Here is a 27,413-nt window from a genome sequence, read left to right as displayed (position 1 = left end):
TACAAAGTAGAATAGAAAGCGAAAGAAAAAAGTAAAAGCAGAAGTAGGGAGGTCTGAAGTATCAAAAATTGATCCCTCCGACAATGAGTCGTAGGAGTAATGTAGGAGTAATCGATCACCTTTATCACTTACGATTAAATTCCACTACTTTTATTTCCAATATCAAAGTAAAGAATTAAGTTTAGAAATGAATCGTTAATATCCAATTGGCGTCTGTTGGAGTGACACAATCACGTAAAGAGACAAAGACCCTAAAGTCATGAAAATTCCATTAACAATATGAAATAAGAAATAGAAGAAATTGTAAAAATAGGAGAGAAAGGTGGTGGCGGTGGGGCGGTGGGGCGGTGGTGCGGTTGCGGGGGTAGAGGAGAATCGGAATAGAAGCGAGAGGAGGGAGAGCCGGGGTCGACCCTGCGCACAGCTTCCCAAGTCCACCCCGAAGATTCAGTCGTCGTTGGTCGTCGTGCGGCAGAGGAGGACCGAGGAACGCCCGGTCGAAGCACGTTGTTCCTCTTTTTGCCTCGTTCTCCTCTCTCTCTCTCTCTCTCTCTGTCTTCCTCATTTTCCAATCTTCCTGTACATGTCTCTCCTTTTGCCAGACGCACGCTCGTTGCCTCCCTTCGGGTCCGTGCGTGCCACGGCGACGAGTGAAAACGCGAGCTGCGAAGAGGACGCGGTCGTTCCGCGTCCCAAAGTCAACTGCTATTCCCAAATAGCCGAATAAATTCGTAGCTACGAAATCCTCGATAACAGAATAATTCAATTCAATTCAATTCAATTCAATTCAATTGGATCAGGGGAAAAACCGGGTAAAGAACCTTTAAAAAGGACACCCTGTGCACGAACAGAGAAAGCTACGGCCATAGAAACGTCGACGCCGGTCTGGGTTTGCCACAGTCTCTCCCTCTGTCTCTCTTCCGACGCGACGCTTTTACGTATTTATACGCGTATCGCGACGCGAAGCTAAGGGTAGCTAGTGCCAGTGGCCGCTTTATTGTCGTGACAATAGTGTTGGTGTTGGTGTTGGTGTTGGTGTTGGTGGTAGTGGTAGTGGTAGTGGTAGTGGCGATGGTGACAGTGTGGGTTTAAATTTCAACCGCGTGCTCGTACGTGAGCCATTATACATAACAGGGCTACACGGGCATTCTCGCTAAACGACAGGGTATGTGACCACGATCACTGATACATCGATACGAATTTTTAACCCCCCGTCAAAAAAGGGATTATGTATTTGCTCGTTCATTCAACTGGTCGATATAATATATCGCGTGCGTCTACGTATGCGTGTACTGTGTCTCGACGAGAGGATTCTCGAGTGCGTGTGTGTCACACTCATTGTCAGAAACGATAGTGAACGAAGCTTCGATCGAACCGGCACAAAAACGGACGAGATATGTATGTATGTATGTATGTAGTCGTCTCGAGTCCGCGTCTCATCGCATCGGCTTGGTGCAACTCGAAGCAACTCGAAGCAACTCGAAGCAACTCGAAGCGCGTTTCGATACGACGCGACGCGACGCGACGGCTCGAATGAATGGGTCAAAGAATCGTCGCGATTCACCACGATGACAGGGAGAAACGGTAAAGTTTCAACCTTTTCTCCAGACGTTGGAAGAAAGTTTCAGCACGGTTCCGCTAGTAAAAAAGTCGGTTTGAAGGATGCTTCTACGTGAGGGTAAAACGAAAGCAATATTTACGTCGCTCCGCGATTTATGCTTTCAACGACTTTTCTCTCTTTCTCTTTTTGTCTTTCGAGCACCGCAAAACTGCTCAGCCTGCTGCTAGATGAGAATCATAGCTCGTGGGCATTTCGTTGAACAAAACTTGAACGTTGATCTTCTCCGAAAATCGGTGTTCTCTTTCAGAGGATACGATTCAGAGTTTGCCTACGAGAATCGTTCCTTATAATGGAACACCCAGAGGCGACAATTGCTTCGGAAAAAAAAAAAAATGTGTTGCTGGTAGATTGAAAAAGTTCGATTAGACAAAACAACGCGATCGATTACAACTGGCGACAGACCACTCACCCCTTCAGCTAATAGAAGATAGACCTTTTTCCAACCAGTCAATGATGCCTTTTCCTATATCGTTTGAAAGCTTGTTACATTAGACGGAAATGTAGTGTCGGAATCTCGGCTCCATCTACTTCCCGTGCAACGGGAAAACGTAAATCGGTACCTAAACATTACCGATTCTTCGATACGCGAACTCGGATTTCGAATGCAGCTCTTCAGACGTAGGGAAAGAGTGGATGGGTATACAGGGTGTATCCGAAATAAATAACCAAATCGTTTCCTATCATCGGTGTAATTTTAGTTCCGTTTTAATCTATTAATTATTCTATTAAATGAAATTCGTGGCGGCCGCGGCGGTAATCGGTAAACCTCGCATCAATATGGTAACGAGTTACAAATCTATACTACATATCGCGTTACAATCCGTTTAACCTGTTACCTAACATTATTAGCCTAATAATGATATTATGTAACATAATCGATATATTCTGATTATAAAATATTCGATTATTCTCTATCGCTAGCCTTGGCCAGCTATTTCTGAAACACTCTGTATACAAGACGTATGCACATACCTACATATATGTACATATGTATATATGTATATATGTATATATGTATATAGGAGGGCAGCTTTGCATTATGGAAATCCACGAGACTTTACGACTTTTCGAAGATATCGCGTACATTTTCTTATCTCGGTTTAAGGCTCTCCAGGAAACGTTTATCTCCCTGGCGTGTAAAGAGGATGGAGAGACTCCGTAAAATCAGCAATGATCTCGCTTCATGGCAAGATACAACCCTTGCCAACCCCTCATCTATCCCTACGCCCTACGCGTCAAATATTTATACTAAAGCGTAGACTGTAGATAGATCCGAAGGAAAAAGTATTTACAAACCACTTTGCAGTTAATATCGTTTCGAGGTTACATGCATAATATTAATCGTAAGTGCTTGCATTCGATTGCGTTCGATTGCGTTCGATTGCGTTCGATTGCGTTCAAGTTCGAGCGAATATCGGTTCACCAAAGAGCAGACAGGCACCATCAAACGAGTGCTGTTCAGACTGTTTTACCCTTCTTTTTTTACTCGAGAATGGCCAACGTTCGCGTCGAATATCGGCCACTGCAAATGAGATTCGTGAAAACCGAAAGGTGCTCGCGTGGGGATCGGTCGGACCAACGATTTCTTTTTCTATTCCTACTTCTCGCGAAAAACCCTCTTCAGGTTCGAAGGTAAACGAAAAGGAAAAAAGAGAAAAGAGAAAAGAGAGGGTGGCAAGTCGCAAGCTGACGGGGTTCTTTAAATGTTTAGATTGCCGGCTCGAGAAACCCTTTTCCCCCTTTTGTTCGAATTCCGGTAGATCGACCTGCAACGTTCGAATTTCATGTTTGCCTTTCACACATTTTTTTAACGGATTTTTCAACTACGCTCGATTTTTCGCGGTAAATAAACACTGAAAATTCTCGACGATCCTTACCTACCTATCTCTATCGATAATATTTTCTAACTAACGTAAAGGAACCGTCGCGTCGCGTCGCGTCGCGTCGAACAACAGGAAAGTTTCATTGGTGAAAATGAAATTTCGTTTTGCATCTCTACCGTCAATTTTTATGTAGTTCTCAAACTTTGTCGACTCGTGAAACAATGGCTTTTTATTATTACCTAAATTATATGTACCTATACATATACAAAATCAACGCTTCAAATAAAAGAAACGGCACTCTTGACTTTTCGAGAAAAGAGTAGAAAAATTCGCTACTCGAGCAAACGATACAAGTCGCGTAACCCGAAAAGCTGTTCCTTTGCTGATTAACACCTTTTCCCTTACAATATCGTATCGTATCAGACTTTATACGATATGCAACAAGCTAATGTTTTCACGAGAGAGAAATTGTAAGGGAAAAGTAGAACTGACAGCAGCCGTACAGGTGTCTGCAACCTTTTTACATCGTTGCCTTTGGATGTCGTCCTTTCAGAAACGAGCGAGTTCACCGAAGCAGGAAACGAGAAGCGTACGTACACGATGCCAGGCAGCATCTCGGCAAAGGATAAAACTGAACCAGCAGCGAGTGGAACGTCGTCGTCGACGCCGCCGTCGTCGTCGTCGTCGTCGTCGTCGTCGTCGTCGTTCTTGTCCTCGTCGTGGTCATTGATGTCTAACCGACGTCACTCACGGCAATCCCGTTCGATTTTACACTTTTATACGAAACAAGTTGCGCTCATCATTTCCGCATTGTTCCGGTCCGGATGTGTCCTCTGATTCGTGGCCGAAAATAAAAGCGGTCGAAAGTGGTGAACGTTGACTGTGCATTAGAGACTGGCCACGATTCCTCTTTTCGTATAACTAGCCAGAGTGTGGAAGCTGTGCGTGATCCACGACAAGGTGAAATGGATCGGAAAAGTACGTCTAACTCGGCTGTAAATAGAGCTTCGTAATTCCCATCACGCTGCCTCGATATCCCCTTAACAGGCGAAATTCGTCCCTATAACTTATCCTATCTCTCTACTACTGATCGAACTGAACTGGAACGTCGAGAAGAGGAGACAGAAGGCTAAAATCGAAGAAGAAGACTCGTAATGTTTCTCAACGACATGAAGCTGCTAATGTTCTTAGCGGTAACGGCCTGCCTGTTGGGTTACTGCCAAACGGATGAAAAAGGTAAGGTATAGGACGACCTCTTTTGAACGATCACGAAAGAACTCTCTGTAAATCTGGAGAATACGCGATGCGAAAAACCGACAGAGATGAACTTTTATGGTCAGACGCAAATGTACTTATCGTTACAACGACGCCGATCACGGCGACGCTGACCTCTTTCAATGCTCCCCTACCTGATGATCATTCACCACAGATAGAATATGAGTTTTACTAATTTTTCACTCATCCAAACGAGAGCTTTGCCAATTTTCAAAGTCAAAGGTTCTTTGGATTCTTCAGTTTTATATCAACTGATCTTACTCTGTGAAGATCAACGATATGTAACTTGTACATATACTATGTAATTTCATTTCATTTTATTTCAAATCAAGTAAAGTCACATACTTATTTTTTTTTGCATTATGGTTAGAGATGTCGCCAGGCGAAAAGAAAAAAAAAAAAAAGAAAATCGGTAGACACGTTGCATACGCGAACGTAATAACAAATTTCAACGGATGTAAATTAGTTTCTCGCGGCGTCGTCGCCCACGGGAAAATGTTCATTTTGCCGGTAATTTGGTAACTGTTGACTCAACGTATCAGCCAAGAGACGAACGAATAAAAGGGAAGCTTTCTCCTCGTTTTTAATTAGACTCATCAATCGGCGAGACTGAAAAGCATTCGCCGACGATCGATTTCGATGGTAAAACAAACGTAACAGAGAATATGGGGAAAGGTTAATTAAAAAATTAACTTGGATCGAATCGATAGAGAGGAACGAAACGAAATGAAACGAAACGAAACGAAACGAAACGAAACGAAACGAAACGAAACGAAGCGAAACGGAAATAAATCGAAACCGAGAGAGGATTAACCGTGCTACAATACGAGATACTCTCGCTTCTGTTCTAGAACGTCGATTCAATACGAAAACATGACGGACAGATACGCCTTCGATCACCTATAATTGCAACGATATCGTCTTTCCCTTGTATCCTAGCTTCGATCGAACTGGATTTAATAACCCGTTACAAAACACCTTATCTACAGAAACTACTTGAAAAGTAATATGTAATACGTATTATTCTTCTCAACTGTACGTGTTTCATCAATTGAATAAGCAAATGAAGAACTGATTACACTAACTCGATAGACAAGAGAAATCTCTCTCCTTGCTTTCTCCGCTTTCCTTTCTGCTAAAACTCCATGTTTGATAGAAATCAGAAATCAGAAATCAGAAATCAGAAATCAGAAATCGAATGGACCAAGAACAGTTTACTATATAAAGCTGATAACTCTTGCTCGGGTGTTGACGGTTATGAGTAAACCCAATCAACTCATCGTTCCCTCGGGATATTTTACGTCAGAAGGTTTTCAACTTCAGCATCGTTCGATAACCAACACGATATATGTATGTATACCTGATGTAGATTACCTAATTGGCCCTTTATCGATCGACTAAACAGACAACAGCATTGGGATCATTTTTCACACCGATTTTTAAAGAGATCATTTTTGCAATTTCCTCTCAAAATACAAATAGTCAAAAGACAAAAAGTCAAATTTATTAGATAGGTACATACATCGTATCTATAAGAGATTTAAAGCACGATGTTAAAAATGAAATCTTTCAACAGTTTCTTCTCGCTTTGATCGCAAAGTTTCGTGACACTTTCAGCTTCGTCAAAGTTTCATCAAAGTTATCAGCGATTTTACAATTGAAGAAAAAAAACTTTCGACTTGAGAATTGTGTCAGATTTAACTTGGAAAACTGTTAATTATCCATAATCATCCATTTTCAATTCATAGCTTTGGTATTTCTGTAACGATTAAACATATTGAACAGACATCAATCGAAACAGAAACCGAGACAGAAATGGGCCAGTAGCAATACGAGTCTAATCAATTTCACGTTTATCTCGCGTTAATTTCGTTCGCAAATTAATAACGATCCGGCACGAAACACGGTTCAAGAGTCGTCCTTTTTCCGAAATCGACAGCTTTTTCGATCGAAAGGCGGCTATCCACGGATTTTGTTTAAATTAAATGCGACCACCGGCTTAATCACCGGTTGATCACCGTCCAAAAGCCAAATTCGTCCATGTTTGATGAAATTTCGCGCCTACCGCCTCGATTACCTCCATAATCGGCAATACCGTCTTAATCCCGATACGAAATATACCACAATTTACACCATCGATTATTTCAAAATAGACAAAATGTTAAATAGCTAATATAAATGATTGATAACTTTTCGAAAAAAAAATCATCAAAGGTTCGAAAAGAATGGAAAACGTGGTTCCATTATGTATGTATTGTAGAAACATTATCGCTGTGTTCGCGATACACTTGACTGTCTGTAGTAGGCAAATTAGAAGCGAGCAAAGCTTGTAGAATTCCTCGAAAGGTCTGACGTCAGACTGTTAAGAATGCCGTTTATTATATCGTCGTTTCTCAGCTCTATTTTATCAGGGTAATTAGCAACCGATAGCAGAAAATCTACCTGTAATTGGATAAGCACCTCGACCTGGTTATTTCTAGGCTACGCCTTGTATAGTTAAACGAGAAAATGAACACGAACAGCGAACGGAAAAAGTGAAATATACGCGAGCGATAGAATCGTTCGATTTTTTCTTCTCACAAGCCTAATCAAAACTTGGTTAGTTATAGTATATACATATATGTATATACACATATATGTATATGGCGAGAAAGAAGATATTACTTGTAGTTAATAATCCGTGCGGTTTTCTTAGGTCATTTATACGACGCTGGGAAGTAAAGGCTTGATAACTTGCCACGTTCCCTGTTCCACTCTTGGTCAGATTTCTTGGTACACGGGGCTCTAGATTCGAGATCTTTGCTTGAACGGCCGTTCGAAGGAGTTGAAGTCGCCCATTCATCGGTCTTGCCAAGCTTTTCAATCGCCTTTCTCTGATTTTTTTTTTCATCTTCCCTTCCCCCTTCCCCCTTCCCCGTGTCTCATTGGTTTCCTCTTTTCTCTGTATTCGATCGAACTAGATTCCACACTATGTAATGAGAAATATTTTACCCTGAATATTTCTTTAATAAAGATCAACGAAACATCAATTAAATCCTACCTGTTTGTTTATCACCGCTGCGTGTATGTACATATTTCCCTCTCTCTCGTTGTTTTTATTCGTTGCTTTTCATTAAATCCTCGGATATTTTGCCTGGCCTGGCAACGATATAGCCAGGCGAAAGGGCAAAAGTTCATTTACACGCGAGCGTGGAAAGAAATACAATTTAATGCCGATAAAAATTACGCGATTCTTTTATTCCCAACTCGAGCCGATAAATTATACATATAGGTATGTTGGTATGTATCTGACGATGAAATGGCTCGTGTTCAACCATGAATTTCAGTCTAACCCCTTGATGGATGGATGGATAGATAGTAAACAACGATTACGAGATATTTTGCTTGTAGCTGTCTATTTATCTTATATTGTAATATGTATAACTGACAATGAGAAAAATTCTGAGAAAAGTTATACAGGTTACTTGCGAAACTCGCAGTGTCTAGAAAAATTTATGTAAAACAATCCGCTCTTCTTTTTCAGACGAATTCAAACGAATTCAAACGAATTCAAACGAATGAGTGGGCAATTCTAATTTATTCGATCGTTAAAAAAAGTCGTAAAGCAAAGGATTAACCCTTTCGGGGTTGTCACGTGTCTCCTCTTAGCCACCACATCATTTGTTATTCCGAGTTAACACTCTACCAGCTAGCAGGGTGCAACGAATACATATTTGCCAAGACTTACGAGCAAAAAAGGATACGAATAAGTTAATTTTTCAATTGACTACTACAAAAATTCCTTTCCTTTATCGTTTTTTTATAATTATTCTAGGGCGTATCCGTCAGTCCTGTGACATATCCCGTCTCTGTGCTTCTAAAATGAACTTTACAGAATTAAATTAAATTCAATTAAATTAAATGGTAGGAATGAAATGGAGAAATAACGTAAAATTTTTGTAATTTATTGCAGTGTCGTTTTACGGGGCGAGCTATATTCATCTTCCAGTTCAAGAGGCCAAGGGTGCGACTGACATCAGCTTCCGGTTCCGAACTCATCTCGCGGACGCGATGCTGCTATTGGCCGCTGGCAAGACGGATTACTGCTTGATCAAACTCGAAGCCGGCAGATTGAAGGTTCGTTTCGTCCTCGATGCTTACACGTCCTATTTATAGGTCGTTTGTCCCCTAACTAATCGCGCGTGCTCATCTACTTCTCTTCCGTTTGCCATATTTGCTAAGAAATTAGACTCGCTTTGATACGTCAAAGAAGAACGAAAAAAGAAAAGAAAAAAGAAAAAAGAAAAAAGGAAAGGAGGAAAAAGCGCCGGTTAAAGCGCGCGACCATTGGGCGCCGCCGCGCCGCGCCGCGCCGCGCCGTAAAAAAGGAAAAACAAAACAGGGAGACAATTTTACTCGCACGTGTAACAACGACACTCTACGCTGCAAAGGGTAGTAGATTTTACAACTTGGATAAAAAGCGTGTCTTGATTTTAACAACGTCATGTCGTTGCACCGTTTTAGTATTCGTACCATTAAAACTTTACGGGTAAAAGCATCTTATTCATTTATTTATGTATGTACCCCAGTGGAGAGGGGGAAGAGCAATGTATTTTATTTAACAGGGAAAATAAAGCTTATCGAGAAGAAGAGGGAACAAAGAGTTACCACCACTGGCAAAGTGAAAATGGACGCGTTTAACACAGCATTTTACAATATGTAATCAGGAACATCAAGTGCACGATCGGTTCAGTTTACATATTATGCTATTATAATATTCCTAATTAAAATTGCCTGGTGATCGAGTAGAATTTTCAAGAAAATTTCTAACGGACGACCATCTACAATCTACAACGATCAAAGCATCGAAAGAAAAACGATTATGGAAGCGTGTTAAACGGCTGCGTTGGATTTCGTTTAAAGTTTAAACCAATTTCACGGTATTAAGTCCCCTCGTAAATCAACGAGTCGAGCGACAAAACTTTCAGCCAATAATGAGTTTCGTCGTTATATTTATTGTTTTTGCTTTTTTCTATCTTATTCTGTATAATAGTCTGTCACGTAGTAGATACAGAATCGTTTTATGATATTTCAAACAAACGAATGACATTACGACCCCTGTCGATCGATATTTCAGGACAAGCCAATTTTCCTTGTCGCACCGCGCCGCGCCGCGCCGCGCCGCGCCGCGCCGCGCCGGTCTGAAAAAATATATGCACGAATGACCGGTATGAGCAGTGGACGCATTTAATTCAATTAAACACGACTCGTTGAAATTTAACTTTCATACGTGTTCGCGTAAAATAAATCGTAACTTTCTATTTGCATGTAGTCGTGAAAACTGTTCATTTGGGATTTTTAATGTCATTTGGAGGATAATAAATCTAGACATTTTTCACACAACTTATAAATTTTGAATATCAAAAGAATTGACATAATTAACAATTTAATAATTATTACATTAATTTGAATGTTCGACTGTTTGACTGTTTGACTGTGTGACCAAACATCGAGTTGATTTGAAATTATACATTATAATGTGATCGAATTACATATTTGAAAATGAAATATTTCCGTTCCCCAAACAAATCTCGATTAAACACGGCGCGGAGCTTTACGCGCGTATTAAATGAGAACGCGTTATTAACGATCACCGTGACACAATACTCGTTGCACCGGAATTAAACGGGTGCACAGAGCACACCAGAATGGCATCGCGAAGAACAACGATGCACCGGGGACGATGTAGCCCGGAAGGGCCACTTTACCTTTAGGTAATAATCGTCCTCCAGCTTCAGTTAGAAATTACTATTCCGTGAGAAGAATATCAGGATGGAATACGACAGAACCCACGATACGCCGTATATATTTATGTATTATAATTGCGATAGTTCCTACAACAGATTCAACGAAATATGTATCGTTATTGGAAACCTTGGAAAATTTTGATAAAAAAGCAATCAATTGGTTTGACTGGTGAAACGAGGTTACGGAAATAAATTGACCTATTCAGCTAAAAATCGAGAGCAAACGTTAGCCTTATAAAAATCTACTGAATCGTCTACGAAATATGAAAGAAATTACGGATCAATTCGTTTACTTGATAACACCTTTCGATTCGAGTGAACGCCTGCACTTGAGATGAGAATTTACGATAAGATTCACTTCAATTAAGATTCCCATAAATTCGGCAATTTTTTCTTCAATATTCTTCAATATTCTTCAATATTCTTCAGTATAATAACGTATATTCTCGACGTTGACTAGCGAATCAATTCCAAACCTCTTTTTCTCTTTCTTTTTCATCGTAATCCAGTATCAGGACTTAACGTTAAAATAGCAACTGAAAGTGTATTAGAGCTGGCGGAGAAATATCGTTTCTCGGTCGAGCGAGAGGATCGAGCGTGAAAACCGCGAGAATCTAATTTCTGGAAGGGCTACGACGAGGAGCTTCACAGGCGGCACCGTGAGAAGACTGGTAGATAGTGGGTAGTGTCTGAGCTTAATTAAATTTGTTAAGAAGATCGTTAAGGAGGATGAGAAGGGGATAAACGACTGATTGCGAGTAAAAAGTGCAATGGAAAACCTTTTCCATCTTTGCGATTCTTCCACCATTCGATGCTCGACCTTTAATTTCGACAAAAAATTAGACACTGAAATTTACAAATTTCCATATTTCCATATTATACATACAATAAGTAGCGCGAACTTTCCAATCACCGTTGCATCGATAATGTCGACGATCGATAAGTCTTTTCTACGACCTTCGAAACGTATAAATTCGCGTTTACACTCGACCAAGTGTCGTGTCTCTCGCGTTTAATACATATTAATGGGGTTCTCCATAGTCATTGGACATTGCGCTACTACTGGCTGAACTTGGAACTCGCAAAAGCTCGCGCGTTTATTAGAAAATCGATCGCACAACGAAAAGAGAAAATTGTTGACTGCTTCCAAACGAATGTACCTATTTACGTAGCTACACCTTAAATTGAACGTATACCGTAGAAAACTTTTCTACCATTTTCAACTCACTTGTACGTACAGCTGCATAGTTGCAATAAAGTACCTACCACGCCTTTATGGTTCACTCTATAGAAAATCGACGTGGATCGTTTCACTCGATTTCCTCTCTCCCTAAAACGCATCCTCTAACTCGATAATGCAAATTACTCGATAATGCAAAACCTTATAATGATCGAAAACACCAGAAACAACAGTTTACAAGCAGCGAAAAGGGTCTATAACCTTGGATTAATTAAGTACACTAGCTACTGTAAGTACGACAACCTTTATCTTTGTAAAGGTACCTTAACGTGGAGCTTAACGTGGTCGTTTTCCTCTTTTTTTCTCGTCACCCAGACATTTTCTCCTAGATAGTTTAAATTACCTAGCCAAGCGACCGTCTTAAATAGATGCTAATTTTTCTTCTAATTTACTTAAAAGTCCGACTTGAGCACACCGAATAACTTTCGTAAATAGAGGAAGGATAATACGGTATAATATGTAGTTGTCTGATTCTTTATTAAGTACTATACGGAAATGTTTCTCTCACAGTTCTTCTGTGAGTTTTTTGAAAACCTATCGAAGAATATTAAAAGAATTCCATTAGGTACCCTCGATCTATTGAGAGGAAAAGAAAAGAAAAGAAAAAACACGTGTGATAAACGAGCAACCGATGGCAATCTGAAGGAAATCAATATTCAAAGCGTTTTACAGAGACGAAATTTTACAGGCCGCATACATATTATATAAACCGGAAGAGGTATGATGGCAGAAAGAAAGGTATGAAAAATGAAACGTCGCGTCGGATGTCGCAGGTTTTTGCTGGATCGAGTTGCCGAAAAATTGAAAAATATATTGCTGGCACGAGGTGACCGCGCGCGATATTTCAACCTTTTCCTCGTCAAAATACATATGTATTTTTGAATAAGAAAAGAAAATAGTCTGATAATAAAAAAAAGAAATTCTTTTTAATTACAGGTGCACATTAATCTAGGCGCAGGTGAGAGCGAGATGGCCAGTGCACGTGGATTAACATTAAACGACCTAAGTTGGCACGAAGTAAACCTGACTAGAAGAGAGGCCAACATAACTTTACAAATCGATGTGATACACACGACCAGATCCCTTCTACCGGGACGTTTCTTCGAGCTCAACATACACTATGGTGTCTTCATCGGGGGACAGGGTGATTTCAACGAGCTATTTCTAGGTAAGACGCCAACAGCAGAGCAGCAAGCTTCACTGACTCACTCGAATAAATCAGAGTTGGCCGCGTCCATTCGTTAGAGAGCCGCTAAGAAAAACCAGTAGTAGTAGTAGTAGTAGTAGGTACATACCTAGGTATTTCGTTCACTTATTTCGAAACTTATTTTTTCGTAACTTTTTATGTTAAAATTTCCAATATCTTTAATAAAGTACAAAGTAGGAGCTACCGAATGAATCAGTTGAGATTCATTGCACAAATATTATAGCTCCTCTTTTCAAATAAAAATGCCACTTAAGGAGATAAAATATTGCTCGTTCATCTCATTCTGTACTTATCGTATGCTTGAACGATCTTGAATGGTTTTTATATCTGGTTAAACTTACCTGGTTTAACAGTGGTTATTGCAACAGGGGTGGAAAGATAAAGCATCCCATTTAAGGATACAAATATACTCTGTTAATCAGATTTTCAACAACCTTGACACTATACAATCATTCGCTAACAACCGTAAAACTCTTATACAAGACTTTATTCTTCGTCCTTTCACAGATTATAAAATCGTTTCTTATGGAGCATGATCTACATAGAGATATCGGTTGATTGCGAAATCAAAGTCTTTAGGAATCAAAATGATTCCAGCTAGACGACGCGACGGCAAAGACCAACAAAGTAGTTGAAATAGGTGAGCGAGGTAGTGACGCGTACAGAGTCAAATTGAATACGATCGGTAGAAACAGAGAACACCTAGTGACACCCTCTCCTCCTCCACCCTGGGCGACGTTATCACCCGAAGCATCTCGCGCAACGCTGGACTACCGGCACCAAATTCAATTTACATATTCATGACAATTCATTTGTACCCCATGCTACGACATAGCCAACCCCCTTGAAAAGCTCTTATTAGTTCTCGTTGCTTGCCTGAACCTCGTTCAATTCTTGCATCAAACAAGTAAGAACTGACGCGACGCGACGATGAGAAGAGGTCGAAATGTTAATAAGAAACAGGAAACTCTATTCTATTTTCACTTTTTATCAATTTTTATCAATTTTTATCAATTTTTATCAATTTTAATTAAGCAGAAAGAGAGATATGTTTTAATTTTCAAAAGGAATAACATAGTAGTCATGTTCGTAATTTGCTGTACCTAATCAATGATTGGCGTTTCAAATTCAATTCATTTCAAGCGACTGTAGACGAGCTACAATTAGAGGTGATAAAGACTAGTTACCTACAATTCTGAGAGTGCAATCAGAGTTTATGAAATAATGAAATAATTTTCTTTTCCTTTCTTATTTTCGTTATTTCTTAGGACACACGGACTACTTAAGAGGCTGCATGGCCGACATAACGTACAACGGAGCTCGGGTAATAGAATACGCCAAGTCAAGAAAAGGTCAGTCCGAGGCTACCGCTGTAACGTGGGGTTGTTCACTGGAATTCGACGGTACAAGAAACACGGAAGTCAGTTTCGTCGAGGACGGCGCGTTCACGGCGATTCCAAGACCCATTCCACGCTCGGGTTCAAAGTATGTTCTACCTAACTAAAGCTCCCTTTCGTCCTTTCGTCTTGTCGTTCATTGATATTCGAAGCTACTTACTTACTTACTTACTTACTTACTTACTACTGCAATATTATATGTACCTATGTACCTATATAAAAAAGTTTTTGAAAATTTTCATTTTCATACTAACGGTAACGACGTGTAGATTGGTCAATTAAGATAGGCAGAAATTCTGCCATTTAGAAAGAGAATAATCTATCAAACTAATATTCCATTTCGTAAACATTTATTCCAGCGAAATATTCGGTTTAACGATACACTTGACGAGCAAATACACCCAGCTAAATGAGATCTTCTGTTTAGGAAAATTTCAGGTTCAACAAAGTCTCCTCTTCCCTCCTGCTTCACGGTTCTCCCCGAAACGGTTAAATAGTTGTTATCGGTGCGCGGCGGTTTTAGGAACTGTCGATAGACGCGAAACTAACGACAATGTTTGATACGTGTCCGGTTAAAGCCGTCCGCGTCGGTGAACGTGAAACTCACGATCAGTTTCCGAGTCAATTTTAACACCATGCTCGCAGAGTATTTCATGCGTTCATCAAAACTGTCCAACACGCTCGAGTTACCGTACGCCGTTTACTAAAGCGTTAATAATCCGATTTTTATTCTTTCGATTCAATTCATTCGAAATGCACACACAGCTTATCTAATTGATCGATAGGTGAGGGATAGGTGGGTGCAAATGCTTCGCAAAGAATCGTCGAGTCTTTTAACTTGACAACAAGAATGTTGTTAAAGGAATGTATAACAACGCTCGTTGCAATCTCCTACTTTGATTCCATGCTTTAGAATTTAGAATAACAAAGAGGTTGGAAAACAAGTCGTTTGATCGACCAGGCGAGTTGCAAAGATAAACTCTTTCCGAGTTCATATGGCCGATGAAAAAACGCTGGTTGCGAAAACAAAACCGTATATTATTCATAGTAACGTTATGTCGCGGTCGGAAAATGTTATCGCTCTGTTTCCATAAATACGGATACGAAACCAAGTCAACAAAACAACAAAGTGAATCAGATGTACTATGTATATCTATACTATATGTATACTACACGTATACATACACAGTATATGCTGTATGCTGAAATTAACTTGATATGCTTTATATGCTTTATATTGTATATATGTATATTGTCGTTAGATGGATTAGTAGCTGCGTTTTAGTCAAAACCTATATGTACATATACATATATTTTACTGTTTGAACGGCAAGCGGTAAACAAGTAAGGGAAGCTTAATTCAATTGAAGGCTATAGCTGTAAAGTGTCGTCTGACCCGAGTATTGAATAAATATTGAAAGACGTTCGAGGCTATTATTCAACCATCGATCTATTCTACTTGATAATTCCTTTTGTTCAAGCTGATAACACTGTTGGAAACACTGTTGTCCTTCTTAATTGAAGGAATTTTTTTCGATAAACCGATAGCTTTTCATCTCGTCATCTTTTCGTAAATTTCTATTTTTAATATCTATAGATATTATCTTTGATAATCCTTAATAATAATCTTAAGGATCGTGACTCGCCTCATCGTCGCGCGTCGGTGAATAAACGTGCAAGTACTTACCTGTTGCATATCTCCTTCGCTTCTCACTTGATTTACACGTTGAAAATCATTGGACGTCCGGCACTGATCGACTCTCGCGACACACACTGTTCACATAATATATGTACATATGTATAATCAACTTCCACGCACCGGCCATTCATTTAATCGTAAAAATTAATAAACATATGAATATAGATACGTACCTCGACTGTTTTATGTCCATTCGTCCGCTCGTGTATGTATGTACATACATACAATACAATATGTATGTACATATAACAGCAATTCTGAAACATTAAAAACTGTATCAATTTTGAAGGAAATATTCGAGACCATCCAGGGGAATAGGGGAAAATAAACTTTGTCAATTACTGAAAGAGATCGAAACAGTAATTCGAAATGCTTGAACGGTTAAAATACTCGAAATTTCGCTGAAACTCTACATATTAATTTAACGGTTTAGCGAGTCCATTCGAACGGGATTTAACGTTTTAACGTTATTCTACATAATATGTATGTAGGTACATACACTTATTATCGTCTTAATCGTTATCAAACTTTCAAAGAGGTGTATAGTCTTAGTTTAGGACTTTTACTCGCGTTCTATTAGTTGAAATTCGGTAGTAGTTTCGATCAAGTTGTTCCTTAGAATTTTATCCGAGCCTCGTACCATTTCCAGATGGGAATTCGAGTTGAAGAGCGGTGCAGAGAGTGGTCTACTGCTATATAACACCGGTCAATCGTCGTACGCCGATTACCTCGGGATCGAGTTGTTCGAGGGTAAAATACGACTTTTGATGAACAAAGGAAACGGACCAACCGAATTGATACACGGCACACCGGTGGCAGACGGGAAATGGCATCGGGTGGTCGTTGTTTTCAATCCAAGCGTAATAGGGATCACCGTGGACCGAGAAGAAAAAAGCATCACCTTACCATCTGGTGGAAATCGTTATTTGGACCTAGCAGACACCTTGTACATCGGAGGCACAGAGCTGAACAAACGAGCCAGAGCACTTGGTAAAGGACTAAAGTCCGGGGATGTGAGTTACAAGGGTTGTTTGAGGAATATGCTGCTAGACAAGAAGGAACTTGGTCTACCGGACGTGAAGATCAGCCAGGGTATCGTTGTCGGTTGCGTTTGGGGATTCCCTTGCATGAATGCTGATCCCTGCCTTTCTCACGGCATTTGTTCCCAACTGGGTGTCAGCTCGTTCAAATGCGACTGCGATCAAGCGTCGTCGAACTGCGTCAACCCGAACTATGCTGAAGATTACAAGGCAAATCTTTCTTATAATTAAACATTATCCATACTATTTAGGTTTATGTATATGCCACGTAGCACGTTGATCCTAATTCACGTTGATAATGGACGTTTTATAATCCACAGATTTCTCCAAAAACGAATTTACCCGTAAACCTAGAGATACTTTCGTTAACCCCTCTAATGGTCTCTGAAGGAGGACACGTGCTGGTGACGAGTGATAATATTGCCATGGTACTAGACATCGCTAAATATGGAGTTGAAGAGGATGGTGTTATCTTCACCTTGGTAACGCCGCCGACATATGGAACTTTGGCCCTGACTCTCTTAACGACCAGAATCGAGCATACCTTTACTCTTGAAGACGTTAATCGAGATAAGGTAATACTTGTCTGCCAACAACATTTGGTTATATGTACATGTTGAAAGAAATTAAAATTTATATATGTTAATAACACTAACGAGTCATTTAAGGAAAAGAATGGTAGAGAAACGTGAGTTGTTCCAATTCGTCATAGGTCGACGAGCTATAGATAGTTTCTGACTGAAGGACTAACTTTAGAACCGTGGGGGGGCCGTGTAACATGGTCTCGTTGTCAGAACTCTCGCTTGTCTGTTCCTTTTCCACTTACACTCAATTTATCCAGCGACAGTGCTCTCTATTTATAAACACCAGCATCGCTCATTAATGGTTTTTTTCATGGAGTTTTTTTCATGGGGTTTTTCAAAAATCTTTCTACAGACAAGTCCTGTCAACTTTATTGTACATATATTAATCATTAGCGATTTATAATCTCTCCCGAGTCGAGTCGGTTTAATTAATTTTAGAAATGAAAGCGGCTACGATGATTCAACAGCGAAGAATATAAGGGGAATCTCTGAAGAAGTTTAATTTTAAAAGCTCCAAGTTCGTCTCTGCCTCTAGATACGAGAGTTTCGAGATATTAAAAAGAATTTATTGGTTCGTTAAAGAAGCTGAGACGCGTCAGCGTAGTAGAAAATTGGAAATTGGAAATCTTCATCTCCTACGCGAGATTTTACAAAGTTCAACTTTCTTTCTTTCTTTCTTTCTTTTTGATATTATTATAATAATTAATAGATAATCAACCTTGAAAGGATTTTCATACATAAATGCAAATAGGTTGCAAATTCTCGTAAGTTGAGGAAGCACGGTTTACCAACTGTGGTACATATCTCGTCTCGTTAGTACGATCAAATTCTTGACAGATACAATACATGCACGATGGCAGCGAAACCACAGAGGACAGTATGATCTTGGAAGTGACGTTGGTGGCAGGAGTTGGTTATACATTACCAGGTTACCTCCAAGGACTACTCAGATTTCCGCTTCACGTAAACGTTACACCTGTTAACGATCCACCTTTGCTGGAAATATCAACAGCGAAAGTATTGAGGTTGGCTCAGGTGAGTGAGAAAAATCATTAGATACTTGAAACAATCTTTCTTTCAAAGGGAATGAATGCAGCTGGCTCGTAACGTAATCGATTTAAGTGATTTTAGTCGTTATCCTTAATTAGTTAACCAAACGCTTACAACTGCAATCATCTTAAATGGGATCGTTTCTTTCCTCGTTTCGTCAAACAAGCGTTTTTATGATAATTACATGCATTTATACGTAGATGCAGAGAGAAAAGGAAGTGTAACGGTGAACGGTGAACGGTGAACGGTGACGTTTCGATGTTTCTTGTATGTACAGGGTACGAGAAAAATTTTGACGAAAGAATTAATCTGTGCGATCGATGCCGACACACCGTCGGACATGTTGGTTTACACGGTGTTACGGACAGACGCGGACGCTGGTTACGTCGAGAGGGTGACTTATCCGTCACGGCCCATCGACACGTTTACCCAGGCCGAATTAATACAAGGATTAATTGCATACGTACACCGTGGAAATGGTATTATTTTCATCCTTCGTATATCATATATGTAAATACATGTATGTAATACGAATACGATTTTTACGAGTGGGAATTTTGAATTCCAGCAAAATCGAACGCAAAGCTGGACCTGCGGGTCACCGATGGGATAGAGAATAGCCAAGCAGCCAGTCTAAGAGTGGCGGCTCATCCTTTGGAAATCAAACTGATGCACAACACAGGATTGGTCGTCGTTCATCGATCCTTCTCCTACTTGACCCCGGCGAATCTCTCATTCACCACGAATTCCGACGACAACACAATCGACATACGTTACGATATCGTGTCTCAGCCTGAATTTGGCACGATTCAAAAGCTAAAGGACGACGTCTCGAGCGGTTGGCTGAACGTTGACCACTTCACTAGCCGGGACATCGAGACGCAGACGATTCGATACCTTCACAACGAGGGCAGCCCTAACCAGGATGAATTCAAGTTTCAAGCTAGCGTTAGAGAAGCCAGAGCGGCGCATACCTACGATTTTCGTATCACTTTTATCGATCTTGAACTGAAAGAAACGAAAAGGGTGACGGTTAATTTTACAAACGTCGCCGAGGTTAGCGTGACCAGTGAAAATCTTAAGTACCAAACGAATCCATTGATAACCAGCTTGGACAAGATCATTTTTACCATCTCAACGGCACCAAGATACGGCCATCTCTTTCTGTTGAATCGAAAATTAGAGATCGCCGACACGTTCACTCAGGAAGACGTAGACTCTGGTAAATTGTTGAGATATCGATTGTTTAAAAGAGCCTATTCGACGATCCTCGATGAATTTGCTTTCAAAGTAAGCGCACCCCAGTGTATCGATCATCATTCGAGGCTAAAGTTGCGACATTACCTTAGCAAGAACGTGAAACCGTTGGACAGCGTCGAGACGTTAAGGGTGGACGAAGGATTCCGAGTACCCGTCCAAATCCTGCGTACCAATCCAAAAAATTACGGAGTCAGTTCGTTGATATACAACCTGACTATACCAGCTCGTCACGGTTGGTTGTCGGTAATCGGTAACAACTCGAAGTCGAGGTCGAGGTCCTATTCGAGAAACGACACCAACTACTTCACCTCCGAGGAACTATCCTCGCAGAGGGTCTACTATCTTCACGACGACTCGGAGACTCGGGAAGACTCGTTTCAATACGTAGGAATTGCTTCCGACTCGGTGGATTTCATGTACGTCGGTCTGATTCGAGTCGAGGTGACGATGAAGAACGATAACGCACCGGAACGGATAGTGAACAAGGTGTTCCACGTAGTGTCGAGAGGCGAAAGATTGCTCACCAGCAAGGATCTAGCGTACGCGGACAAAGACGTCGAGACGAAAGCTAGCGAGCTGATTTATACGAGAAGAGACACCCAGAAGCACAGACTGTACAGGGTGTCGAACCCTACACTGCAGATTCACGAGTTCAGCCAACAGGATATCGACGACGGTCAGATACTGTTCAAGCATCACGGCGAGGATAATGGAAAGTTCGAATTTGGAGTGACCGATGGTTACTTTTACACAGCCGGTGTACTAGAAATTCAAGCCAGTCCCCCTTACGTGATGCTAAAGGAGAGCAACGGATCGTCCGTGGTACAATTCAATCGGTCCGTTGCCCTACCACTCGATCAGCTTGACATCGAAACGAACGTCTACACTTCCGACAAGGAGATTCGGTACACGCTGCTGGAGAAACCAAAGTACGGAGTGTTGTTGCAACACGGCAAGGAAACAAACACCTTCAGCCAAGAAAATCTTCGTTACGGTATAGTGTTGTACAAACATATGGGTGGTTCGTTAGTTAAAGACCAGTTTAAGTTCAAAGTATCGATAAAAGTAGCGGGAGCGCAAACGGAAGGTGTCTTTACCATCAAGGTATACCCGGAGAGCTACTGGCAACCGTTGATCGTTCGAAACAACAAGACCGTGTTTGTCGAGGAGGCCACCAGTGTCCTGTTGAGCAGGAAAAGCCTCGAAATCATGCATCCGAAGATACCCGAGTCCGAGATTGTTTATTTATTAAAAGAATGGCCAGAGAACGGTTATTTGGAGCTACAGATTCACGACGAGCAGCACACCGACGACGAGGAACCTCGAGAGGATTACATTGGAAACGCGGTCAAGTCGTTCAATCAGGCTCACGTGAACGAAGGTCGCCTTTTTTACGTGCAATCTGTAATAAATCAAACCTACGACAAATTCATTCTCGACGTGACCAACGGGATAACCTGGTTAAAGGAGCTCAGCGTGAATTTCGTGATAGTACCGGAGAAACTGTACGTCGAAGCGAAGAGTCTCGCTGTGATCGAAGGAAAGAGCACGGTTCTTGACGAATCAAACTTTTCTATCCTTACTCCTTATTATTCCGGAAAGGTGACCGACTATCGTGTCATTGAGAAGCCGAAACACGGTACTATTCTGGACTCGACCAAGAATTCTCAAGTGAAAAAGTTCTCGCAGAAACACCTGAACGCCGGTATAATATTCTACAGGCACAACGGTGACGAGTACTCGAAAGATTCTTTCAAAATGCTTCTCGTAGCCGGCGACAAGATTAGCGAACCGTTCGACGTATGGGTGATCGTACAGCCTGTTAACGATGAAATACCGGTCCTGGTTAATAACGAAAGATTAAACGTCTGGCAAGGTGGTTCGATCACCCTAACGTCTGATAGTTTAGCAGCCGTTGACAACGACACGATCGCTGACGATATTACGTTCAACGTGACTGCAGTTAGAAATGGTTTTATCTCGTTTCAATCATCCCCGGAGGTGGAGATTTATAATTTCACCCAGCAACAGATTGACCAATCGAAAGTGATGTTTACGCATACCAGTGAGTTTTTAATTTCACTCCTATTTTAATTATATAATTATATAATTATATAAAACATAAAACATAAAACATAAAACATCAAATATTATACGATTATTTCTATTCCATTTCAGATGGAACCGATGCTGAATTGAATTTCGTCTTAAACGACCGAGTACACACGACTGACCCTTACACGATTCTGATAACCACCAAGCCGGTTCGTTTATTCATCGAGCAAAACTCTGCACTGAACGTCTTTCCTTTGAGCAGCAAATTGATATCGAGCAAATCGTTGCTCACAAAATGTTCGGACCAGCTGCGAGAAATTAAATATACGGTACGAAATGGACCTCATCTTGGGAAAATCATCATGGAGACGAGCGAAGGTGCGTGGTTGAACGTTGATAGATTCACGCAAAAGGATGTTAACAACAGCAAAGTATTTTATGAGCACACTAAACAATTCATGGACCTATCCGCCAACGATTCGTTCACGTTCGACGTTGAAGCACATTTTTCGGAATCGTTAACCAATCAGGCAAGTTTTTCACTTACCATGTACCATACAAGTAGATAGGTATCTAGTACATAGGTATATGGAAATTAACAAGAAAAACCTCATATTATGTTATCTAGCTATTTCAAATAGACATCTCCGTATCGAGCGGTGGACTGGACAGATACATCTCCGTGAAGAACGTAAGGATCGAAGAAGGCGGTTCGGCCAAGGTCGTGATGAACATCACTGGAATCGTGTCGTATCTTAAAAGCCACGCTGGAATTGAAAATCCAGCCGTACTTTCGCGACTGGTCAGTCAACCCAGCCACGGTCACGTAATGATTCTTCCAGATCTAAACGTCACTACTTTTTCTCAGTCTCAAATCGAGGGTGGAAAGATTATCTATTATCACGATCACTCGGATACCTTGGAAGATCGCATCGATTTTTCTCTCTATCTAACGCCAGGTCACATTCTGCTCTGTAACACTAGCGTCCCGATTATAATCGAGCCGGTAAACGACGAACCATTTACACTGATCACAAACGCATCCTCCATCACGGTCGTTCAGAATCAAAATCAAACGATAACCAGGGAAAACTTACTGACCGAGGATCCTGACACTCCGCCGGAAGAAATTATATACGAAGTGATATCTGGTCCTACTTACGGTCGTCTCCTCCTCTTGCCATTCAACGAAAACATTTCCGAAGTACGTCAAGTGAATATATTTACCCAACACGACGTCGACTCGAATCGACTGGTGTTTGAGCATAACGGGCCGCTTCAAGGAGCATCCTTTTACTTCAGAGTATGGGACGGACGTTTTAATCCGTTGTACAACATCTTCAACGTGAACGTTCTACCCATAAAACTAAACGTCACGGTGCCAGGCCCGGTGAACTTGCAACAAGGCTCGAACATTGCCGTCATTTCGGAGAGTAACGTCAAACTGGACACCAACGCAAGACAAGATTTGCTCGTTTACCAAGTAACCACCGGTCCAAAGTACGGAGTACTGTACGCGCGAGATGGGGCAGCAGCAGCCACATTTAAACAGACAGACCTGCTCTCGAAGAGTGTTATGTACATGCAAATGGATATGACCGTGTCGAACGATAGCCTGGAATTGACCGCTAGACTGAGCGGATTCGAACAGAAACATATAAGGATCGAGATCAAGGTGGTACCGTTGATGATCATCAACTCTATGACAGCTCTGGCGGATGAAAAGACGCGGATAACCCTGCAACACATGGACGCTACACCGTTGGCCAAGTTGACCAGCAGCAATCCACTCTACACGATCATTAGGAAGCCGAAATTTGGTAAAATAAAAAGAATCATCAGAAGTTCCTCGTCCTCGGGTGAAAAACGTGCTACTAGAGAGAAAGAAGTGATCAAGTTTTCGCATCAAGAAGTGATGTCTGGCGTGATTTACATGGTCTGCAGAAAAATTCCAACAATCGAGTACAGAGGTGTTGCGGATAGTTTCACGTTCGTCTTGACAGCTTCCATCTTCCAACCAGCCGTCGGTGAGTTTCAATTTCGCGTGAAACTCGATATCGACGAATATAACAACATCACGTTGGCTGGACCGATGGATCCTGTCGGTCACGAGGGTGAAATGGCAATCGCACCCAACATGAGCAACGACTATTTGTTAATCTTGGGCATGCTACTCGGTGTATTTTTCCTCGGGGTTGTGGTCATAATCACAATTCGTTGTAGACACAACCGATACAAACATGCCGAAGAAGAGAAACCGGAACCAACGCCAACACCGGTTGGTATAATGCCTCTACCAAGACCTCCGGATCATCTAATGCCAGCTACTCCGCATTTGAAACGCTTTGCCAACGATCACAATAGCGTGGCTGCTAGCACACCGTTACCGGTACTTCCCACAATGACATCTACCTTGCCTCAGTGCAAAGTGATACCCCTCAGTCCTTTGGAGAGTATCGCGGGCTCCGAGGTGGACGTTTCGGCCAAGTATCCTTACGGTGTCGCCGATGCCGACGAATGGAGCAGCTTTGATACGTCCGATCTACCTTGTCAATCAGCCACAACAACACAGAGGACCAACAACCCGTTACTCAGACGAAATCAATACTGGGTCTAGCAGAAGGAGGGCTGTTCGCGATCAATGCGAAACAGACCGTAACGTTACTTCTCATCTTTTAAAAAGACTGCTTTTCTTACATAAGTCGAGATTAATCGTCTAACTACTATGGTCTTAATGTGCCTAAAAATAATAACTGACTGTGTGCGATGGACGTAAATACACCGGAAGCCTCGATTTTATACCGAAATCTTGACGGAAACTCTCATTCCCGGCCTGTCTATCGTGTCTATCGTGTCTATCGTGTCTATCGTGTCTATCGTCTAATAAGACACACGCAACAACTTGATAACCCTCGTTAACGCTTTAGCTATACTTTTTCTTTCATATTTCAGTATACACTTACCGTCACCGATGTAATCCAGCCTTTACACTGCAACCCATTTCATTCCGAATTCGTTTCGTTCCTTGCCTTCCTTTGCTTCTCAAAGTAGCGTTGATTCATTATCTAGTTAACATTATGAAATAATTTCTTGAATCATCAATTTGCCGATGTAAGATAAAAGAGTATCGCTGCGGTGTGGTGGTGCGCTATTAGCTAAAGAATTCTACTTACCCAAATATCGCATGCAATCGCAAGTCGAGCATCAGAGTTTCCATCACGTTTTTGTGTTTTCTTTCTTTTTTTTTTTTTCTTTTTTTTTTACATCACTACTCCAGCAGGAACGTTAATAATTATTATATATTATATGTATAATAGGAAGTGGGGATAATACATTTTGTACAGCCCCAGTACCAAATTTTTCATGGTGTATCAAATGAGCACTACGAATCTTGACGAATCTGAAAGAATTAGGCTTACTTAAATGTAAAACGATACAATATCATCGATTGTTATAGATCGAATGTGCCTAAGAGATTACCGAATCTTGTGTAAGAATATTTCCCACAAGGCCTGCGCACGATGACGAGTTTCTTCGTGTTTATTCGATGTCGAATCGCAACGATCGCATCGAACAAATTTTCGTCGATCAAAATGTTCTTTCTAACGTAACTAAGTACATACGTCGGTGTTCGTTATTCGGGTCGTACCTTTAAGAAAAAACAAATAAACAAAATGGAGTCAAACGATGTAACAGCCATAACGTCACACGAATATTTACGGGGGAACACCGGGAGGAGCATCTAAAGACGTAACCATACTTGTACGTAAATTTTTGTAAAAAAAAAAAAAAAAAAAAAAAAGTAGTATAAAAACTGACTGACAATGAGTATTACAGATTTATACATATATATATATACACATGTGAGAAATGTATAGAAATTATTCGCGACTTACTTAAATGCGTATACCTACATACAACTTAGGCTTATCTTGGTTAAAAAAAAAGAGATAAGTATAAAGGAAGAAATGCCTTCTCACCATTCGCCTTCTTTGTTCGTATTTTTTTCTCAGAAGGTTCTATGTGGCTGAGCTGTCCTTGGGTTATCCTTCGACTCTCCTTTTATTATCTCTTAGACGTCTTTTAAGATTGAAAGCGAATGACGGCAGGCTCCTCTTCTTATCGTTTCCTTTAATCAAGGAAAGTCCAAGTACATCCTACCAAAATATACAACAGGAACACTCGAGTTTTCGCACATATCTTTTTACACGTTTCCCGCGTATTTTCTACTAGTCCGAACTGGTCCGAACTGGTCCGAACTGGTCCGAACTTGCCCGCATTGTACAACATCGAGCTATCGAATTCTCGTTACGTTGCTAATGAGGTCGCTCCTGTTCGTTTTTGACAAACTAAACTATCTTATCATTCGAGCTAATATTCTGCATCTAAAAACAAAAATAAAGTCGTTATTTCTTTCATCGATCAAATTACCTACCAATAATTATATTGGTAAAAGTCAATCATTGAGGATTTTCTGCGCAATCAATCGCTCGTCGATCTATCGATCGACATGTAACGTTAATCTTTTTTAGGCCTGCGCAAACTCACAGTGACCTTAACCATGATTTCATTGAAACTTTAGATACGATATAATGATGAAAATGCTCTAAAATCGATGTTAATATAGCGATAATGATAATAATAAAACGATTATTATTATTCGTAAGTACATACATAAGTATATAATAAAATATGTACAGTATCGAGCATGGTCAGCTTTTCCCGGTTCTAAAGTATTATCTCTTAATTATATACATATATTAAATTTGCAACTATCATATCTATCTGCATTATATTATATCTTTTATTATTAATATCATCGAGATAATATCAAGGTTTTATTCCCAAAGAAGCAGACTGTGCTCGATGCTTTACGTTACGCTATGCGACATAGAAAACACTGTTTCGCAAATTCATAGTATATTAATTAAGTACATATTAATGTAATAGTTGCGATCGTGTGATGAAACAGGATAAAAAAATGAATTATACTAGAAATGAACAGTTAGGCTTTTTTACATCCCTAAAGTGAACCGATCCGAGTGCCAAACTTCTATTACATATACATATTGTGTAATATGTATAATAGTTATATAGGATTGTATTTTCCTTGCCGACTGAATGCCATTACTCTTGTAATTCAAATAAATTAAATGTGCGATGTTATATAAACTTACCCTTTCATTTTAAATATGTAATAAACAAGACAAGGAAAAGCTTCAATTATTCTGTACTTTTCTGGTTCTGTCGAGCGCAGAAAACGAATCAACTGCGCCCTACAGAAAGAATGAGGAACTAAATTTCTGGTCTGTTTTACCTTTTTCACGTCTTTCGCGAGTGAATAATGAACGAAATCGTATGTAATGTATATGTATA

At 40.5% G+C, this 27,413-nt stretch overlaps 1 protein-coding gene and 2 long non-coding RNA genes across 7 annotated transcripts; 2 read left to right on the top strand and 1 right to left on the bottom strand.

The window, feature by feature from the left end:
* Positions 1-466: 466 nt before the first annotated feature.
* Positions 467-25,004, top strand: LOC114879478 (chondroitin sulfate proteoglycan 4). 5 transcript variants are annotated; one of them, XM_046288484.1, is made up of 12 exons: positions 467-1,165; positions 3,998-4,680; positions 8,672-8,835; positions 12,682-12,913; positions 14,221-14,437; positions 16,698-17,298; positions 17,409-17,663; positions 18,510-18,707; positions 19,000-19,201; positions 19,291-22,047; positions 22,161-22,567; positions 22,666-25,004. In XM_046288484.1, the coding sequence occupies exons 2-12, from the start codon at positions 4,599-4,601 to the stop codon at positions 24,652-24,654; spliced, it is 7,104 nt and encodes a 2,367-aa protein (XP_046144440.1). In that variant the 5' UTR covers positions 467-1,165; positions 3,998-4,598; the 3' UTR covers positions 24,655-25,004. The 5 variants fall into 5 exon arrangements, with proteins under 5 accessions (XP_046144440.1, XP_029050257.1, XP_029050258.1 ...); XM_029194424.2 differs by having other exon boundaries at positions 467-1,398; XM_029194425.2 differs by having other exon boundaries at positions 467-1,402.
* Positions 13,441-27,308, bottom strand: LOC114879483. Its single transcript, XR_006830028.1, has 8 exons — positions 27,215-27,308; positions 26,018-26,422; positions 25,518-25,686; positions 25,211-25,437; positions 25,001-25,102; positions 16,222-16,305; positions 16,037-16,122; positions 13,441-13,722 (listed from the first exon to the last, which is right to left on the bottom strand). It is a non-coding gene; the product is annotated as an uncharacterized LOC114879483 (long non-coding RNA).
* On the top strand, positions 26,415-27,203 carry LOC123988434. The gene is made up of 2 exons (XR_006830030.1): positions 26,415-26,699; positions 26,988-27,203. It is a non-coding gene; the product is annotated as an uncharacterized LOC123988434 (long non-coding RNA).
* Positions 27,309-27,413: the final 105 nt, after the last annotated feature.

This window comes from Osmia bicornis, chromosome 13, assembly GCF_907164935.1.
Source record: "Osmia bicornis bicornis chromosome 13, iOsmBic2.1, whole genome shotgun sequence".
Taxonomy (NCBI): domain Eukaryota; kingdom Metazoa; phylum Arthropoda; class Insecta; order Hymenoptera; family Megachilidae; genus Osmia; species Osmia bicornis.
This window is presented reverse-complemented; position numbering and strand designations above follow the sequence as displayed.

Coding starts and splice junctions, on each gene's coding strand:
- LOC114879478 (XM_046288484.1), top strand. CDS start 4,599: ATGTTTCTCAACGACATGAAGCTGCTAATGTTCTTAGCGGTAACGGCC. Junction 17,664..18,509: donor AAGACGTTAATCGAGATAAG/GTAATACTTGTC, acceptor AATTCTTGACAG/ATACAATACATGCACGATGG. Junction 19,202..19,290: donor ATACGTACACCGTGGAAATG/GTATTATTTTCA, acceptor TTTGAATTCCAG/CAAAATCGAACGCAAAGCTG.